At 39.2% G+C, this 20566-nt stretch overlaps 1 protein-coding gene across 15 annotated transcripts in view; it reads right to left on the bottom strand.

Moving 5' to 3' along the window:
- The window catches only part of BPTF (bromodomain PHD finger transcription factor), a 139518-nt gene that overhangs the window by 87292 nt on the left and 31660 nt on the right, over positions 1-20566 (bottom strand). For 9 of the 15 annotated variants that reach the window (XM_019944390.3, XM_073797484.1, XM_073797480.1 and 6 more), the window contains exons 2-5: positions 17780-18602; positions 4700-4923; positions 2492-2695; positions 1748-1936 (exon numbers count right to left, since the gene is read on the bottom strand). In XM_019944390.3, coding sequence (XP_019799949.2) covers positions 1748-1936; positions 2492-2695; positions 4700-4923; positions 17780-18602 — 1440 coding nt within the window. Of the gene's footprint in view, positions 1-1072; positions 1142-1747; positions 1937-2491; positions 2696-4699; positions 4924-17779; positions 18603-20566 lie in introns of all 15 variants that reach the window. The other 6 variants (XM_073797486.1, XM_073797483.1, XM_033848354.2 and 3 more) reach the window with 3 other exon arrangements.

Genomic DNA, 20566 nt, shown 5'->3' on the forward strand with positions numbered 1-20566 from the left:
AAATATAAAGAGGATAAACAAAGCCCAAAGTTATTTTTTTAAAGACTCATAAAAATTGTTAATAGTCTTATGAAATGATTAAGAGAAAACAGATAACCAATTTCTCGACTGAAAAAAGAGATCACTACAGATGCTATAGACATTTAAAAAATAGGATGTTATTATGTCAATAAAATCTTAAATTTAAATGAAATGGTAGATTCCTAGAAAAATAAAATTTACTAAAACTGACACAAGAAAACAACAGAAAATATGAATAGCTACTATCTACCAAAGAAATGAAATCTACAATTAATAACTTTGCCACAATGAAAACTCCAGGACCAGAAGACTTTAGCAAACATTTAAGGAATAAATAACACCAACCCACAGAAACTCTTGCAGACAAAAGGAAAAGTGGGAACTTGTACCAACTCATTTTATGAGGCCAGCATAATCTAGGCATCAAATCCTGACATAGACATTATCACAGAAAGAAAATTGCAAGTCAATATCATTCATGAAAGTTGACGCAAAAATCCTAAACAAAATATTAAAAAATGAAATGCAACAATACATAAGAGCAAGAACATATCACAACCAAGTTGTATTTATTCCAGGAATATGATGAGATTGGGTTAACATTTTTTAAAATATCAATGGAGAAACTTTTGCTTCCAGTCAGGATGGAGTAGAGGGACTGGACTTAGCCCAGCCAATGAAACATCCACACACACAAAAATGAGACCACTTGATAGAAAATGAACAAAAGAACTGACAGGCAATTCTCAAAAGAAGTTATCCAAATGTCTAATATACACACACACACACACACACACACACACACATATAGGCGCACGCACGCACACACACACACACACACACGAAAGGTGCTCAACATCCTTAGTCACCAGGGAACTACAAGTTCAAATCACAATAAGATATCCTTACATTCCTACCAGAATGGCTAAAATAAAGAGAGGCGGGAAAAAAAAAGGAAAGAATTACATGACATTCTTATAATACACAGAAAAACTCTTTAAGGATTTCCAATACAGTATTAACTATAATTATTGACTTTTGATAGGATTACCAGTATTTTTTTTCTTGTTTTGCTCATCTAAATTTTCTGATTTGTTTTTCAAAAATATACACACAGCTCCTATAATAAAAAAATTTTTTTTCATTTTTAAAAAAGGCAAAAGGAAAGGCATAATAACATTCTTGGTGTGATATAACTTATTTTGAATTTAATTTTAAAAAGCTTAAAATTTATTACTGGTTAATTTACATTTTCATGTCAAAATATATTGTGACAATGGTTTTCAATTGTAACATTATGGTTTGAGATGTTGTTAAAAAAAAAAACTTACATGACCACATGCAAACATAAAATTAATCTGTTAGTACATACAGAATTGGAATGGTCAAATCATTCAACACTGAGCCATTAGTATGTGAGTACTTAAAACCAAAATATCTGCCACTATGGTCTGGTGATAAAATATAAAAATAAGTCTATTAGACAAAAACAGCTAAATGAACTTTAAAAAGCATGAAGATTATGATGAGTTTCAAGCACTAAATGCAAGAACATCTGTCAAACTCCAAATGTTAGGTGACAACTTAGCAATCAGGGATGGCACTTATGTAAGCAAGCAGCATGAATGAACACATACTTTAAAGTTTTAGGTGACATTCAGCTTTTACTACTAAAGGGAAGGATTTCCCCCCCATTACAGAGGCATTGATACACTGCCCTCTGTACCTGGCACATCCTGGGGGAGCTCAGATGCCACCTTCTTCTCTGCCATGTTGCTGCTATCATGGGTTTCTGAGAGACACCCCACGGGACTCCTCCCTTCAGAGGGACTAGTCTCTTCTGAAGAAGCATTTGTTGTGTTGTCGCCAAGATTTGCTGACACAGAGTTACCTTTATCCCCAACTTCTGTTGGCTCTACAGTAAAATGCACAACAAAACTTTAAAGATATCCTTTAAAATTGCTTTAGGACAAATGGCCACATTCAGTCAACTACTAAAAATGAATGATCACCAAAAAACCTGGCTTCTATTCGATGGCCATTTTGAAGCAATTAGATTCTGGGATAATTTTGCAGCAGGTAATCCAAAGGGTATTTAAGAATATTTGATATATTAAGAATGTTTAAGTAGTTAACATAAAAAGGAACGTATTATATCACATACAAAAGTGTATATTCTGGTATAAAAACAGTGATTTTCACCAAAAAATCTTATAGGGAAATGGCACCTTATTAAGAAGTATAAATAGAGATATGGGTATAACATTATAGTAAATCCACCAATATATAAAACTCATTACAATGACTGTACATGTTATATATGGAGGAAGGGTATCCTAATCTCTTCAGAAATGTAAAATTAAATAGTTGTTTGCAATAAAAAAGACTCATTTTCATTTTGCAAGTAAAACTGGAGTTTTCGTAAGTAACACTGATGAAATATTTCTTTTTAACCAAATAATGTTTTTACCCTCAGATTTTCCTTGCTCAGGATCATCTGGTGTTTTGTCATCACTGTCTTTTTCAAGACTCTGGTCTTCAAACTCCTCTCTGCTTTTCTCAGCATCTTTGGAGTTATTATTCTCAGTCTCATTCTTCTCCTTTTCTATTTCTTCTGGACTTTTAACAATATCAATGTCTCCTTTTTTGGCTCTTATAGATTCCAAAATTTCTTCTATAATAAAACAAATAAAATTATGTTTCCATATATACCAAGTATAAAAGTACTACAAATGCCACTTAAGAGTTTCAATACAAGTTATTAAAGATAAATTTGCTAAAAGCATTAAGAACGATGAAATAAGGATCAAGATTACCAGTAACATTTTGATGTTTAGAGAACTCAAATCGATTTGGTTATCTTCACTTCTAGAAAATACATGATAATATAGGCTCTAATTTCTTTTTAAAAAAAGAAAGAAAAATTAGTCTATCTTTTAAAATTGAGATTGATATAGATTACTGTGATATCCTCTGCCATAGGAGAAAATCTGTTAAGCTGACACAGACCCACAGTCTGGGCAGTGTGGTACAGTAACAAAAACCTAGAGACCCAGGACCTAGCACAGATCTGACCTGAATTAACTACGTGAGCCTGGGGGTAGGCTACTAAATCTTCGGGTCTCCACTGTAAAATGAGAAAACAGAGGCCCATTTGGAAACATTTCTCTCTGAAGTCCCATAACCTTCTGGAAGTCACTAAATCCCTAATGGCTCTAATTTTCTTTCAACTAGGGTGGAGTGATACTACGGCATGGGTGCAGACCACAAGTTATATCAGCATAGACTCCTGTATATTAATAATGTTCTTTGGGTTATGATCCAATACTATCATTTTTACTTTGTTGCTCAAATCGGTCCAGCTTTTGGCCATTGGGAGCTTTTCCAGGTAAGTCCTGTATCCTTTAAACACATGAGTCCTGTAACCTTTAAACACACTTCCTTCCCACCTTCCTTCCTTCTGTGCTTCCTCACTTTCCAGCACTGCAAGATGTTCCAGACTCACCTTGTATTTTCTTTGCCCCAGCCCTAGAATTCTCAAGGAGTCTTGATTCTTTTTTTAATTGGAGAATGAGATTTTATTTTATTTTTTATTTTTTTGCGGTACACGGGCCTCTCACTGCTGTGGCTTCTCCCGCTGCAGAGCATAGGCTCCGGACGCACAGGGTCAGCGGCCATGGCTCACGGGCCCAGCTGCTCCACAGCACGTGGGATCTTCCCGGGCCGGGGCACGAACCCACGTCCCCTGCATCGGCTGGCAGACTCCCAACCACTGTGCCACCAGGGAACCCCAGGAGAATGAGATTTAGAAGTCATGATCTGGGGCTTCCCTGGTGGCGTAGTGGTTGAGAATCTGCCTGCTAATGCAGGGGACACAGGTTCGAGCCCTGGTCTGGGAGGATCCCACATGCCGCGGAGCAACTAGGCCCGTGAGCCACAACTACTGAGCCTGCGCGTCTGGAGCCTGTGCTCCGGAACAAGAGAGGCCGCGATAGTGAGAGGCCCACGCACCGTGATGAACAGTGGCCCCCACGGGCTTCCCTGGTGGTGCATTGGTTGAGAGTCCGCCTGCCGATGCAGGGGACACGGGTTCGTGCCCTGGTCTGGGAAGATCTCACATGCCGCGGAGCGGCTGGGCCCGTGAGCCATGGCCGCTGAGCCTGCGCGTCCGGAGCCTATGCTCCGCAGCGGGAGAGGCCACAGCAGTGAGAGGCCCGCGTACCGCGAAAAAAAAAAAAAAAGGTGTTACAATAGGGGAAGCATGCTGCAGCGTACGTGAAACCCTCTGTGTTATCTTAGCAACTTTTCTGTAACTCTAAAATTATTCTAAAATTAAAAGTTTATTAGAAAAAAAGAAAGCAAAGAGTAAATTTTAAAGGAATACCATTTCTCATAATTAAAAATAGGACTCCCTAAAAGGTTTATTAATAAAATTCTTGAATTAAAGAAAGAAACAAATATAATTTGGGGAACATTAGTAATGAGCAAGGCAAGGTACAAAACACTAAAATGCACAGGATCCCCAATTTATGTTAGGATGAACAAGTTCCTCTTGAGAAAATGAAATATAGAGAATTAAAATAATCATACTTGAAAATTTTAATATATTTTCATATTTTGTAGTGATTTCATACCAGGAAATGTAACAAAAAGTAAAATAAGAAAATTTCCCTCTCACCATTAGCTGCCGCCAGAAAGGATTTATTACTGCCCCGAGCCTTATTGGTCAGGTCTTCAGTTATGTCCATGTGCCGGTGGATTTCTTCACGCATTTCTTCTAGGATTTTGCAGAGTTCTGCTTCCCAGTAATCTTTGTCTAGACAGTCAATTAATTCTGCAAGCTGGACCTTTGTGCTGTAGTACCAAATTTTCTTTTCATTTTCATTTTCCGTGTCTTCTTCTCTGTTTAAAAAAAGCACAAAAACACTTTGATGTTAGACAAAATGGCACTTACCTGACAATTTTATCTATCCAGTGGAAGTTAAAACACACAAAGATTGTGCACTAAAGCTCAGTATATTTGCTCATAAGGGATCCTATCAAGTCTCATTCAAACTCAAGGTACTCATTTTATTTGAACCTCTAATTATTTTGATTTCCTAGCCCATAGCAGCTTAGGATAAAATAATTTGCTTGTAGTAGTGGGAAGAGAGGAATTAGTATAGCAGCAAAGAAAGATATCTAAAAACATGACATGCAGAAACATGACCTTAAAATTCAGAGCGTGTGAGTACTTGGTGGAGGACAGTCTTGGTTACACTTCAATCAACTTTAAGATCATCACTGTAACGATGCGAGGAGCAGAATAACCAGAAGTATTTAAACTATGTTCAGTACTTGGCAGGTACAGAGCAGGTTCACATTACAGTATAGTTTAGAAACATTTCCATCCAAATGGTGTAAATGCTCTGCTAAATTCTGGTCCCTGAAGGAGTCATCTCAATCAAGTAACAATGCCTCATCCCTCTTTCTTAACGGACAATCAAAGCTCAAACTGGAGAGAAGAAGAGCACAGCAGCTTCTTTTCCTGCTTAAATCTCTCTAAAGATGCCAGTCACTTGTAATGGAGGTGGAGACTTCAACACTAATAACTAAAAACACAAGGCAAATTAATGTCTAGGACCAGACTTCAAGAAACATATGTGACTTAGTTCTTCTCTCATTCAGAAGAATTCAGGAGTATGTGTGAGGTACCTAACAAGAAAGAGTCTAACATTCCTGTCTGCTCAAAGGCAAACTCACAAAGCTGAAAGAAGAGCACTTTAAGAAAGATATGGCTTTAAATGAGATATGTGAACGGGGACAAGACACAACTCCTCTGAGCCTCTGAGACATTTTATTCACCTCACTGGTAAAATGAGGACAACAGTACCTGTCTTGAGGGACACTGTAAGATACTCTACGGTAAATAAAGGTATTATAATAAGGCATCTATCATAGTGCCTGGAAAACATCATTAGCGATCAATAAATAGAAAATATTATTGTTACTAGTAAGGTAGTAAATAAATTAAAATGTAGCAGAATTCCAGGAATGAGACATTCAATAATTCTGAACAAAGAAGGGATATATTAAATAATGGATAAATAAAAGGATATCAAAATTATCAAAAATTTTAAAGAGATTAATAAAGGGTTCCTGTTTTCCCTCTTTCAAATCAGCATCTGCTGACATATGATATTAATATATTTCTGTTAGAAGCTTTTTACAAAAATTTCTGAAAATCATTTTTTTAAGCTGCTCTAGATTTCACTCTACAGTGGGTATTTCTACTGACTTTTTATGACTGAGTGAGAACAATCGTCTACTCCAATTTAAAATGTTAAAGATGTCAGAATCCTCTAAATAAAAAGATTAATAGGGGGCTTCCCTGGTGGCACAGTGGTTAAGAATCCGCCTGCCAATGCAGGGGACACGGGTTCGAGCCCTAGTTCGGGAAGATCCCAAATGCCGTGGAGTGGCTGAGCCCATGTGCCACAAGTACTGAGCCTTCATTCTAGAGCCCACGAGCCACAACTACTGAGCCCACGTACCACAACTACTGAAGCCCATGCGCCTAGAGCCTGAGCTCTGCAACAAGAGAAGCCACTGCAATGAGAAGCCCGCGCACCGCAACGAAGAGTAGCCTACCCTCGCCTCAACTAGAGAAAGCCCACGCAGCAACAAAGACCCAATGCCGCCAAAAATAAATAATAAATAAATAAAAAGTACATAGTGAGCTTTGACGGAGCACAAGAGTTACAGGACAGCCTAATTCTTTTTTTTCTAAGATTTCAATCTTAAGGATTTTCCCTCTGTTTAATGATATCAAATTCTTTCCTTGTTTGCTTTTTTCCTCTTGATTCAGAAATATCTACAAATTTCAATGGAACAAGAAAAACATTCTACATAAAAACGTTTTTGGGGTAGAAAACAATTTATAAGCATACGATTTCTACATGAAAGTGAGATGCTATGGGAACAAATTTAATTAAATGGACATTCTGTCCAATTTTCCAAGCAACTCACAGGCTACTAAAAGGGTCCTTATCAGTTGACTGACTTAGCCCATGCTGGCATCTGCATAATTTCCATCTTAACGGAGAACACTTAATTTTAATCTTAATTTTCATCTTAACAGAGAATTCACAACTTTATATGGTGGCAGTCTATTCTAAATTGGAACTGCTCTGTTAGAAAGTTTTTTCCTTTTAAGAGATGACACACACCTAGTGTTTCCTCCAATCCATCCTGATTCTGCCTGCTAGAATTCTCTGAAATAAACCTAACGCCTCCTCCACACACAGTCCATCAACTCTTTCACAACATCTATAATTTTACCCCGTTTTTTTTCTTTTCAGGCCAAACATGCTCAAATACCTTATTCCTCATACAGCATGTTTTCCAGTTGTCACTACCCTGATATTCTTCCCCTGAATGTACAGTTTTGTCAATGTCCCTCTAAAAACAGCTCTATTGGGGGACTTCCCTGGTGGTCCAGTGGTTAAGAATCCGCCTTCCAATGCAAGGGACATGGGTTCAATCCCTGGTTGGGGAACTAAGATCCCACATGAAGCAGGGCAACTAAGCCCACACCCACAACTACTGAGCCCGCATGCCGCAGCTACAGAGCCCATGCGCTCTGGAGCCAGCATGCCACAACTAGAGAGAAGCCCACAAGATGCAACGAAAGATCCCACATGCCGCAACTAAGACCCGATGCAGCCAAAAATATATATTAAAAAAAAATAAAAAGTAAAAATAGCTCTATTTTTCATTCTGCTCATCAAAGATAATACTCAACAATGACCATTTATTTTCTTCTTGAAGCTACAGAAGGATAAATTCATCAAAAGCATAAAGTAGCAAAACTGAGTGAACAATAACAGCTAATGCTTTCAAAGAAGTTTTAATATTGATGTACTTGGGCACGTTTACACAGTTTATATAACCAAGATTATCTGTTCTAATTGTAAAAGTGACAACTGCTTTCCTAGATGAATATACATCAATTTGTAAGTACCTTTGTTTATGGGGTTAGAATTTGGTTTCTACAGAAGCTCTGTCTCTACAACGTTCCTTCTGCACACCCAAACTGGCCTGGCTTCCCTGAAGTCACAGGGGAGGACAGAATGGAATGAAAATATGGGCCAAAAATACAATTAATAGCAAACTTACAGATTATATGTCTACATTTTAAAGTCTGTTTGGCTTTTACTTAGCCAAGATAAGTAAGAGGTTAATGACTAACAGTACGTTTTGAGTTTCATTTCTAAACAAACCCACAGAAACTAATAAGAGTGAGGAACGCTAGTGTGGTAGGTTAACAAAAAGGTATGTCCACCTGAAACTGTAGAATGTGACCTTACTTGGAAATATGGTCTTTGCAGATGTAATTAGCTAAGGATCTTGAGATGAAATCATTCTGGATTTAGGGTGAGCCCTAAATCAAATGACTGCTATCCTTACAAGCGGAGGAGAGGATTCAAAGAGACACGTGGAGAAGGTGATGTGAAGATGGAGGCAGAGATTCGAGTCACGTGCCTTTGCCTATGAGCCAGGAGACACCAAGGAAGGCCAGCAACCACCAGAAGCTAGGAGACAGGCATGGAACAGAGTCTCCCTGAGCCTCCAGAAAGAAACAATCCTGCTGACACTGGTTTCAAACTTCTAGCCGCCAGAATCGCGAGAGAATAAATTCCTGTTGCTTTAAACAACTCATTTTATGGTCAATTTGTTATGGCAGCCCTAGGAAACTAAAACAGATTTTGATTTCATGCTTTTTTTTTTATGATTTAATTTTTTAACTTATTTTTTTGGCTGCATTGGGTCTTTGTTGCTGCGCGTGGGCTTTCTCTAGTTGCGGCAAGCGGGGGCTACTCTTCATTGTGGTGCGTGGGCTTCTCACTGCAGTGGCTTCTCTTTGTTGCGGAGCATGGGCTCTAGGCGCGCGGGCTTCAGTTGTTGTGGCTCGCGGGCTCTAGAGCGCAGGCTCAGTAGTTGTGGCATGAGGGCTTCAGTAGTTGTGGCACGTGGGCTCAGTAGTTGTGGCATGCAGGCTTCGTAGTTGTGGCACACGGGCTCAGCAGTTGTGGTCCACAGGCTCTAGAGCGCGGGCTCAGTAGTGGCATGCGGGCTCAGCAGTTGTGGCTCGCGCTCTAGAGCGCAGGCTCAGTAGTTGTGGCATGCGGGCTTCAGTAATTGTGGCACGCGGGCTCAGCAGTTGTGGCTCACAGGCTCTAGAGTGTGGGCTCAGTAGCTGTGGCATGCGGGCTTTGTAGCTGTGGCACGAGGGCTCAGTAGTTGTGGCTTGCAGGCTCTAGAGCGCAGGCTCAGTAGTTGTGGCATGCGGCCTTCAGTAGTTGTGGCACGCAGGCTCAGTAGTTGTGGCTTGTGGGCTCTAGACTGCAGGCTCAGTAGTTGTGGCACACAGGCTTAGTTGCTCCACGGCACATGGGATCTTCCCAGACCAGGCTCGAACCCGTGTCCCCTGCATTGGCAGGCAGATTCTTAACCACTGCGCCACCAGGGAAGTCCCCTAAAACAGATTTTGATACTGGGAAAGGAAGTGCTGCTATAACAGATACTTAAAAACGTGGGAGTGGCTTAGGAACTGGAAATGGGAAAAGGCTGGAAGAATTTTGAGGCACTTGACAGAAAAGGCCTAGACTTTCTTGAAGAGACAGAGGTTGGCAGAGATTGGAATTATGCTGCCAGCAAGCCAAGGAACACTTGGGGCACTAGAAGCTGTAAAGGGCAAGAAAAGAATTCTTTCCTAGAGCCTTTGGAGGGAGTGGGCCCACTGACACCTTGATTTTTTACTTCTAGCCTCCAGAACTGTGAGAAAATTAATCTCTCACTTTGCCTTGTTACAGCAGCCACAGGAAACTAATGCGGTTCAGGAGTCAGAGATTAAAGGCAGCCCAAGGAGGTTAAAAGCACACATTCTGGAGTCACAATGCCTGGGACTGAATTCTGATTCTGCCACTTACTAGTTGTATGATACTGGATAAATTACTTAACCTCTCTCTTGCCTCAACTTCTCCCTCTGAAAAATGGGGTGACAGTACTTACATCAAAATGCTGTTGTGAGGATAAAACACATAAAGTGCTTCGAACACTGACAGCATGTGGTGGGTGCAATCTGCAGGGTTGCTATTATGTTCTTCATCTGATGAAGTATATGATATTTACCTTAAAACAAATAATTACAAGTTTAATGGGTGTATTAAAAAAAAAGATGTGTTTCATGGTGCAAGAGGGAGAGAAATTCAGGGGAAAAAGCCCTAGGAAATGGCATAAATAGGCTGACTTGAAGGATAAGTTAGTCGAAAGGCTTTGCGCGTTTTTAGTTTGCTTTTTATTGATTTTGTTTTGGGTGGTGGGAAGCAAAAGAAATAAATACACAAAATTAGGGATCTGTGAACTTTCTGTTAAGAGCAAATGGAAGTATGTAATTGAAAGGTTCAACTTGGGGGGAAAAGACCTGATCAGAATGGCTGTTTTAAAAATAATCCAGCTATGGGGATTTCCCTGGTGGTCCAGTGGCTAAGACTCCACGCTCCCAATGCAGAGGGCCCAGGCTCAATCCCTGGTCGGGGAACTAGATCCCACATGCTGCAACTAAGAGTTCGCGTGCCGCAACTCAATGATCCCGTGTGCCACAACAAAGACCTGATGCAGCCAAAATAAATAAATAAATATTAAAAAAAAAAATCATCCAGCTATGGAACAGAGAAGAGAATTGGGGAGTTACACATACACCAGTTTGGAGACTACTAAACTAGTCTAATCAAGATGATGTTGACAGTGAGAATGGAGAGAAATGGATTCAATATTTAAGAGGTAATTAAAAGATAGAACAAACAACATAGGACAAAAGACTATTCCCAGGTTTCTAGCCTGAGCAGCCAGTAGGATGGTGATCCCATTTACTAAGATGGCAACACTGAATGAAGGGTAGGTAATGCGGGCAAGTGATGCATGCAGTTTTAGACATGTTGTATCTGAGGTGCCTGCTATGTGGACTTGTCCAGGAGGCTGCTGGTATGCAGAACTGGACACAGGCAGAAGGATTACAGGCGTAGGTCTGATGGCAACTGAGTCAGCAAGTAAATAGGTGGCTTATGGCTAGAACGTGGAGGTGCAGGTGGAAAGCTGTACAGGTTAAAAAGCATAAATTAGTTCATCTGGAAAATGAAAAAATGCAGAGTTTTAAAATGCTGTGTTCAAGGTAATTTTATTCAGAACAGACAGTGACAGGAAACAGTGCTAGTCTAATCTGGCAGTTCCTATTTTACTAGAAGTCCCAATTTGAGAGCAAAGGATTGATAGAATGAAAGCCATATTTAAGAAAGACTGGCCCTCTTACATAACAGATTGAAATTGATCTCTAAATTGTTTGCTCAGTAAGTATCTTGGTTCCTCAGGTAGACTATAAACTGATGTTTAAGAACTTTTCTTTTATTCCCTAACCTATTCAAATAACATATTTTTAAATGAGTATTAAACAAATAAAAGCAATAAGAGGCAAATAGTTTCTATAAACTATTGGTATCACAATTAAAGTGTTCACTGCCCCAGACTTTGTTTTAGACATAACCCCCTTGGGCAATAAGTCCACTGATTTATCATTTTAAGTCTGGACTTCCAGGGAAAACATATACCAGATCTCCACATAACATAAGCTGAGCAATTTACAATGGTTTCAAAACTTTCATCAGTAGTCCACATATCATCTACCACAAGGGGGCGCGTAAATGGAAATTGTTTTGATCTAAATTTTAAAATGATGTAAAATCTCACATTTACTTAAATTATTCACAAGGAACAATTATTATTAACAATGATATTTAGGGACTTTCCTGGTGGTGCTCCAAATGCAGGGGGCCTGGGTTCGATCCCAGGTCAGGGAACTAGATCCCACACACATGCTGCAACTCAGAGTTCACATACCACAAATAAGGAGCCCACGTACTGCAACTAAGGAGCTGGTGAGCCACAACTAAGACCCAGCGCAACCAAATAAATAAATAAATATTTTAAAAAATTGAAAAAATCTTTGTATCTGACTTTTTACAAAGAAAATAGTCAAAATGTCACAACACATGAAAAAATGTATCATACTTGTTCATCTGAGATTTTCATTAAATTCTGTGTACTTTATTACGCAATAAGAAAGGCAGTTTGAGAGATTATGACTAAAGCTTTTAAAGCAAATAAATGTAAGTGAATAGTTTCCCTGACAAACATGTAATTTAAAGAATTTGTTCTATTTAGAAAAGTAGATTATTTCATTTCATTGGTAATGTACCACAAATCCATGCATGGGTACCTTCTTAAGTCCTTTCACTCCTGTAATTTTAAAGCTTTGCACCTATTTAGCCACATTCAAAGGGTCTTCTACTTGTCTGAGTGTTGTTTTATATACTGATATTGAATTATCAAGAAACACGACTTTTTTGAAACATCACTTAATTTATGTCATATTTTCTAAAAATGCCTGTGTTTCAAATTTATAAGATCTCAGAAAAACCCAGTCCCAACAAAGCCAAAACCATTATACTATCTTTCTCCCCCCAGTTATGAGCATTGCTTTTAACAGCTAAAACAAGGCAAATTGCCGACTTCTCAAGATGATGGCTTGGAAACTAGACTACAGTATAAAATTAGCTATTGAAAATATTCTTGGGAGTTCCCTGGCGGTCCAGTGGTTAGGACTCCACGCTTTCACTGCCTTGGCCCGGATTCAATCCCTGGTCGGGGAACTAAGATCCTGCAAGCCGCATAGTGTGGTCAAAAAAAAAGAAAAGAAGAAACAAGAAAAGAGAATATTCTTATAAATAGGTCCTGAAAAAATAATTCTAGGTCCTACTTCCTAATAGCCATAGAGTCTTGGGCAAGTCCTAGAGCAAGTTATTTAACTTCTCTGAATTTAGTTCTTCATCTATAAAATGTACAAAAATAGTACCCACATTACTGGGTTGTTGTATGGGTTAATGAAAAAAAGTATATACAAAATGCTTATTAGAAAACTGTAAGGCACACATTATTCTAAGTGAAAGAACTGAGATACAAAATAATATTATTATATGTTTCTTTTTATATGAAATGTTTAGAAAAAGCAAATTTATACAAACAGCAGAGTGATTTTCTAAGGCTGAGAATGGGAGTAAGATTAACTGTAAACAGATATGAGACCACTTTCAGAATGACTGAAATGTGGAGTAACCAACCACTTGGATTTGTCTCAGAAGAAAATGTTTCCTGGGATGTGGGACTTTCAGTGCTAATTTACTAAAATTATAGAATTGTATATCTACAACAACAGAATTTTATAATACATAAATTAATAAACAGCTCAGGGAATTCTCTGGTGGTCCAGGGGTTAAGACCCTGTGCTTCCACTGCAGGGGGCACAGGTTTGATCCCTGGTCGGGGAACTAAGATCCCGCAAGCAGCACAGTGCGGCCAAAAACAAAAAAACAAAAAAAAACCCAACTCAATAAAGCTGTTAAAGTAAATAACAGAATAATAAAAATACTAGGTATACTTCGCAAATAGTGTCTTGATTACTAAAGTAAACATACAGGGGCTTCCCTGGTGGCGCAGTGGTTGGGAATCCACGTGCCAATGCAGGGGACACGGGCTCGAGCCCTGGCCCAGGAGGATCCCACATGCCGTGGAGCAACTGGGCCTGTGTGCCACAACTGCTGAGCCTGCGCTCTGGAGCCCACGAGCCACAGCTGCTAAGCCCACCTGCCACAGCTGCTGAGGCCCACGCGCCTAGAGCCTGTGTTCTGCAACAAGAGAAGCCACCACAATGAGAAGCCTGCGCACCGCAACAAAGAGTAGCCCCCGCTCCTCGCAACTAGAGAAAGCCCGCGTGCAGCAACAAAGACCCAACGCGGCCAAAAATAAATAAATAAATAAATTTTATAAATAAATAAACATACAAGCATTCACAATTCATGAAGCATGACAATTCTCATTTTATAGGTGAAAAAAATCAGGATTAGAAGGGTTGCAGGTGCTTTAATATGACACAGAACTTGTAATTAACAAGGCCAGGAATGCAAACCAGGGCTAGTTTCAGAGCTTTAATATTTAACCACTCTGTATGACAACTGTCTAGTAATAAATGGCCTGGATAAAGACAAAAAAAAAAGTAAACATACAAATTTAAGATATATACTGTGAAACCGTAAATGTCAAAAAGAAAGTAAAAGGTTCTTATATACTGAAATAACAAAAATTTATAAACATAATTTGATTTTTTATTGTCATTTTTGAAGGTTATAAAATTGTGTATAAAATTTTCAGAGAAAAGGCAAATTTACTATTTAGGTTATATAAAAATAAAAATGAACTTTTCAATCCAATGATAAATTAAATCTGTTACTGTCCGTAGGGCAAGTTGACAGTTTAATAAACTCCTTGAGGATCTCTCTAGATTTATCCATTTTCCTGGCTGGGGATATACTTTTTGTTTAAAAAAAAAAAGCTGTTGAAATTTTAACTTCCTTTTTTTCTACGTAAATATAATATGAAAAAAACAAACAAAAAAACTGTACAGCATATATTAAGTGCTGAATAAATGTTGATGTTGGCTATTGTTATTACTAACCCATCAGCAACTAGTTCCACCTATAGGTCCCTAACACCAAGGCCTACACCATTGATTATTGTGTGATAAGCCTTACATTACAGATGTCAAGGCCTACCTATATGTGGACAAAGCACCTTTGGGATGTCTGGGGCCCAAAACAGCAGCACAGGGAAGGAAGTGAGAGGCAGTGAGAATGAACATCCAAAAAGGGTGAAGAAAGGCAGGATAGGGAAGGGAACAAAAGAATGGGAGAACAGGAGCACAGAATAGATTTCATTTACTTCCTGATTTGTTCACAGCAATCCTGATGACTCTGAGACCTTCCGGGAAGGCACATGAGACTGAGTGGATAGGGTCTGTAAACTGCTGCGCTGAACATCTAGAGAGCACAAGCACCAGGCTCCCTGAAAGTCAGTCTCACTGACTTTTCACATAGAATGAAAGACTGCATTAAACTTCAAACCAAAATGTGGTTCCAGTTATCTTTCCATTTGTACTGACCTCGCCAACACAAGTTTCCATGCTACATCTCCATAGCATGACATGAGAAAGGTGGCACAATAAACACCACAACCAGATATTTGGGAGATACGGGGGCAAAAAACAAAAAAAATTATACAAAATTTTAAAATAACTGATCCAAACCAAATCATACAAAATATACTTTGTATATTTAAAACTTTTAAAACTTCATATACTGTTTCTCATATCAGTTTCTGGATTAAGGTAAAAGACTGAATCCACACATCTCAGTTTGCTCCCTCTTGAAACCCTCTTAAAACCACTAAAGAAATATTTTTAAAGATTTAAACTTACAAGATTAGAGAAAATAAGAGAGACAACAAAAAAATTTTTGGAAGCAGGAAAGCAAATGGACAAGTGATAACCGCCTTTAACCAGAGCCAAGAAAGCCCAATCCGAAACGTAAAGGGTGGAGCTGAGAACCAACAATCACCAAAATGAGGAGGGGAGTATCGACAGCAGAGAAGTGCTTGAAAGCTGTTTTAGGAGCAGATCCCAAGGCCACCTATCTATCCACTTCAAGCCACTAAAGGTTTAGTCTCTACAGGAGGTAAAAGTGAGGTTCTCTGGCCCAGGGGACACCAGGTGCAGGTGTGAACAAAGGTCCTGTACAGAAAACCAAGGTACTGAGTGGCTATGTACACAGTAAATGCGGTGTGCATAGTAAATGCAGCCCGCCTCCACCACCCAGCCAGCCAAACCCTCATGCTCCAAGCAGAACACCAGAGAAGGCCTCTCTGGGTCACCTGACCAGCTCAGAAGGAAGGACTAAAGATAGTGAGTGACATCAGGGACCACCAAGAAAAAAGATTAAGAAAATCACCCAACGATTAAGCTCAAAATTGATATGGCCTACACACTTGCTCAGAACTTCCAATCAGCTGTATAATCCCGCAGTGCTAATCAGGAGCAGAAAATTAAGGATTAATAGACATCTGAGGATGGAAGAGACAGACCAATACACACAGCAGGAAGAAGCAGCCTGGAAGAAACACAGACCATTCACTGTGGGGAAAAACACACGAAAAAACTATCAATAACATCCTCGAAAGTAAGAGAAATTATTATTTCCAGAAAACAAAAAACTAAGATTTGATTTTATTTTTTAAAAACGAGGATGATTTTAAGAACAAAAGAGCTCTTAGAAAATAAAAATGTGATAGAATATAAAAAATAAATAGTAGGGCTTGAAGACCAAGATAAGGAAATCTAGAAAAATTGAGTAACACACGCGCACACACACACATTCCAAAGAGGACGAAGACAAAGAGGAAAACTGGAGTGAAAAGATAAAATCAGAAGACCAAAATAGGAAGCCCAACATTCAATAAAGTAATAGTTCACGATAAATACAACAGGCAAAAGGAGAGGAGGAAGTCCTCAAGGGAAGTTCTCAGAACTGACTCAACTGTCAGATTGCAAGTGCCCAACACACACACAATGGATGAAAACAGACCCACACAAGGTCCTATCACTCGAAAACTGCAGAAAACTCTGAAGGCAAAGAGAAGATTCTACAAGTTTCCAGGTAAGTCCAAAGTGGTTATATACAAAGAATCAATGAATGGATTCAGGTTTCTCAACAGCAACACTACAAGAAGACAACTGTACAAAATTCTGAAATTCGCTGTTTACTCTGTACCATCTTTAAAAACTAAGGGTGGACCTGGCTAAGATACTTCTCTGTACCTGGCTTGGCCTGACCATGTGCTGATGAAGTTCCTTCTCTCCTCTCTATGCCTGCTCTTTCATTTCATCTCACCACAAATTTTCTGATTTGACCTAATTCTGAGAGCTTGAAGAAGGCTTTGAAAACTTTAGAAGCTGAGGACTTCCCTGGTGGTCCAGTGGTCAAGACACCGTGCTTCCACTGCAGGGTGTACAGGGTGTTCGATCCCTAGTCGGGGAACTAAGATCCCACATGTCACACAGCGCAGCCAAAAGAAAATAAATAAATAAACGAATGAATGAATGAATAAACAAAATATTTTAAAAAGAAAAGCTTTAGAAGCTGAGAATACAAAGTAACCCACTCCCTCTGACCATATTTCTACAGGATGTCCAAAACCAAGTCCACACTACAACCCTGCCAAGCACCCTCACTTCCCCAGACTTCCTCCCGCCCTTCCCACTGTCCTGCCTGGAAGAATCTCGTGAAAACCCTCAGGTTGGGCTTCTCCTGGGAGGCTGCAACCAATCATGGCAGCACTGATCTTTCCTTAGACAGTTTCTTTGTTCTTGCTGCTCCATTTTATATACCAATATAGTAAAACTAAAAAGAGAAGCAAGAAAACCCTAACACCAAAGTTAGGATGCAGATTACCTCATGGTGGGCTGCAGGGAATCTAACGGGGAAAGGGCCCACAATGGCATGTGGCATCCCACCTAGTAAGTAACGTTCTGCTTTCCATCCTAGGCATTGAGTACAATGGTGTGTATTTTGCTTTTTTTCATACACCCTTCTTTCCTTACAATTTTAAAAACTGTTTTAATGTACATATTCTTTCAAGTTAGAAATTATTAAACTATACAACTCATTATTAAATCACCAAGGTTTATATCACATCAGCAGCACAGCTCTACATCAATCATGAAGGAAGTTGGCTTAATTTTAAATACATACAAAAATTTAAGACCAGATTTACTCACATTATGAGTCTTCGGTTTAAGAACCAGTATTTCCTCCGACTTCTGTCATATCCAATAGGTTCATGTCGAATATATGGTTTGTTTTTTTGGATTTCAGCAACGCAGTCAGTCACACCAGGAACCTTATGTGCTACACAGACTTCACACTGCCACTCATCCTCTGGCACCTCCTCAAGAGGCGGCTTCACACATTCCAAATGGTACACTGCTGAGCAGGTCTCACAGCAAAGCAAATCCCCGAGTTTGTGACAAACCCTACAGTGGTCATCGTACTGGATCACCCCTTCAGACATCAACTCCTCACGAGCAATGTTTGTGGTAAGAAACTGATCGACTAAGAACTGCAGAACTTTGATTTTGTTCTCTACTGGTCCATAAGGATAGTCCTCTGCTTCTTGGTAAGGAAGGACATGATGGTACTCCTTGTCACTCTCACAGTACACCCGCAGCACCTCTGGCCACGTCATGCCATCGATGAAATACAGCGTGGAATTCACGCTATCTTTCAGATCGGCAGGTCCAAAGGTAGTATTGGAGGTGTCTTCTTCACGCAAAACTGCTTTCAAAAGCACTACGTGCATCTCCGCCATAAGTGTGCACTGCTCTTGACTCACCAGAGCTGCACAAAAGTCCTCAAAGCGAAAAGGAGATAACCTTAAAACTGTACCAAAGTTCCGCAGTACCTCATAAATGGCAATAACATTCATTATATGCTCGTTAGGCACCATTAAATCCTCAGAGGACTTGGGAAATTCAAGGGGTGGGATGTCTTTTTCTTCCAATATTGGAGAACGAGGCCGATGTACTCTCGGTTTTCGCCTACCTGTAAATAAAGAAATGGTATAATTACAAATCAATACATCATTTCTACAAACTAAGGTTTTTCCTATTTGGACATATAGCCCCAAAAAGAGAGAAGCATACTTCTATTTTTTCAGTAACTGTCAAGTTAAAATAATACCAAGAAGCAATGATTTAGCTCTAATCTTTAAGTCTATAGAAAATCTAAATTTAAAGTGTTCCCATTATATCCCAAACTAGAAGTAAAAAAAAAATTACAATTATAATCAGTTCTCAATTACCTAGAGCGGTTAACTGGTTTACAGGTAACCATGATAAAAAATAACAGTGCATTTGTGAAAGATCTGACAAGAACATAAATGAGAAAAAGACATCTCCAAAGAAGAGAACAGGCGTTAACAGATCTCACATGGTGCCAGCTGCACTAAGAAATGCCTCTCAGCAATCAGACAGGAAGTTCTCTGGTGCAGCGCACCCTTTCCTTGGCCAGTTCTTCCTGAGAGCCATGTAATGGGGAGTTCCACAGTGAAGCACAAGGTTAGGGCTGAGACAGAAAGGAAGAAGAAATAAGGAAGAGAGAAGAGAAGCAGGGTTCCAATACTGGGAGAAAAAGGGGGAGCGGGGCTCACTTAGGAAACAGACAACAGATTATAATTTTTAGCTGTAAATTAAGCAACAGGAGGCGTGCCTGTTCGCCAATTTATGAAATGTACAGTCCAGGAATATATATGTATGTAAATGTATCAATATATAGCATTTGAGACCTTAGTTCATAACAAGCAAGCAGATCTCATTTAATCCTCTGAACAAGTCTATGAGGTATTAATAAGAAACTTATGGAAAGAAACAATTTTCTCCAGAATTGCCATGCCCATGCCTGCATTATTATTATTATTACACTTTCCAATGATATTTACAGAATAGCAAATGTACTTTTAAATAGCAGACTTTTTATGAGATCAATTAACATTAAATTTATTTTTATGCTATTGTTTTATTAACTAAGTTTTATTAACTATGGTTTTGGGTTGCTGGTCACCTCTTAACTGCCTCCTCCCTTCCCCATTGCTGTGCCCTCCTCACATCTAGTGAATTCTCATCATGTACAAACTAAAAGGGTACAGGGCACCAGGAAAAGAAAGTATGCTAAAGAATATAAAAGGTCAAGATCTTTTATTTTATACAATGCACTCCCCATATTCATTCACTGGAAAGATTTTCCAAATAAGATTATATCCATTAGTTTCTGCAGAAAAAAGTCCAAGGGATCACTCTGGGCCAGACTTTGCTGGTGAGCCTACATCGTAAGAAAGAAACCTCCTCCATCTCAGCAAATATCCATCTACTACAAAGATACAGTTTTCGCAGATTCAATTAAATCACAGAATCACCATGCTAGTAATAAGCACCACGATGGTAATCCAGTACATTTCACTGTCTTCTGGAAGTTACTTGGGCCTCATTTGCAAAAGTATAAATGAGAGAAAGCAGAAAAGGATTAAAGGGAAGACTGAACCTAGAGGAATACCCTCAAATGCAGGAGAAGAAACACAAGTCACCAAATGAGACAAACCTGCTTATAGAAACAGTCCCTGTGTTCCTCTCAGCTGTTTACGCAAAATGCTGTCAAACAGAGTCCAAGTAAAGGATTACATAAGGAAAGGCTGGAAAAGTAGTTCTAGGATCAGAAGATGGATCCGTAAATGTTAGGTGTAGGCATTTTTACAGCACTTTATTCTGGCAGTAATGTAGGTTGATGGCTTTGAATGAAGTAATGAAGACTTTTTCAGCAGGGCAGGGACATGAGAAGAATGTTCCAGAAAGACTTCTCTGGCTTCAGTGTATACAATGAATAGGACAGGGGGAACAAACCAGACACAGGACATCTTCTGCAACTACCCAGAAGATAAAGACCTGGATTCAGAGTCTGGCTGTGGGAATGAAGAAAAAGATGAATAAAAGTGACCTTATGAAGAAAGAAACCAA

This window comes from Tursiops truncatus, chromosome 20 (assembly GCF_011762595.2).
Source record: "Tursiops truncatus isolate mTurTru1 chromosome 20, mTurTru1.mat.Y, whole genome shotgun sequence".
Taxonomy (NCBI): domain Eukaryota; kingdom Metazoa; phylum Chordata; class Mammalia; order Artiodactyla; family Delphinidae; genus Tursiops; species Tursiops truncatus.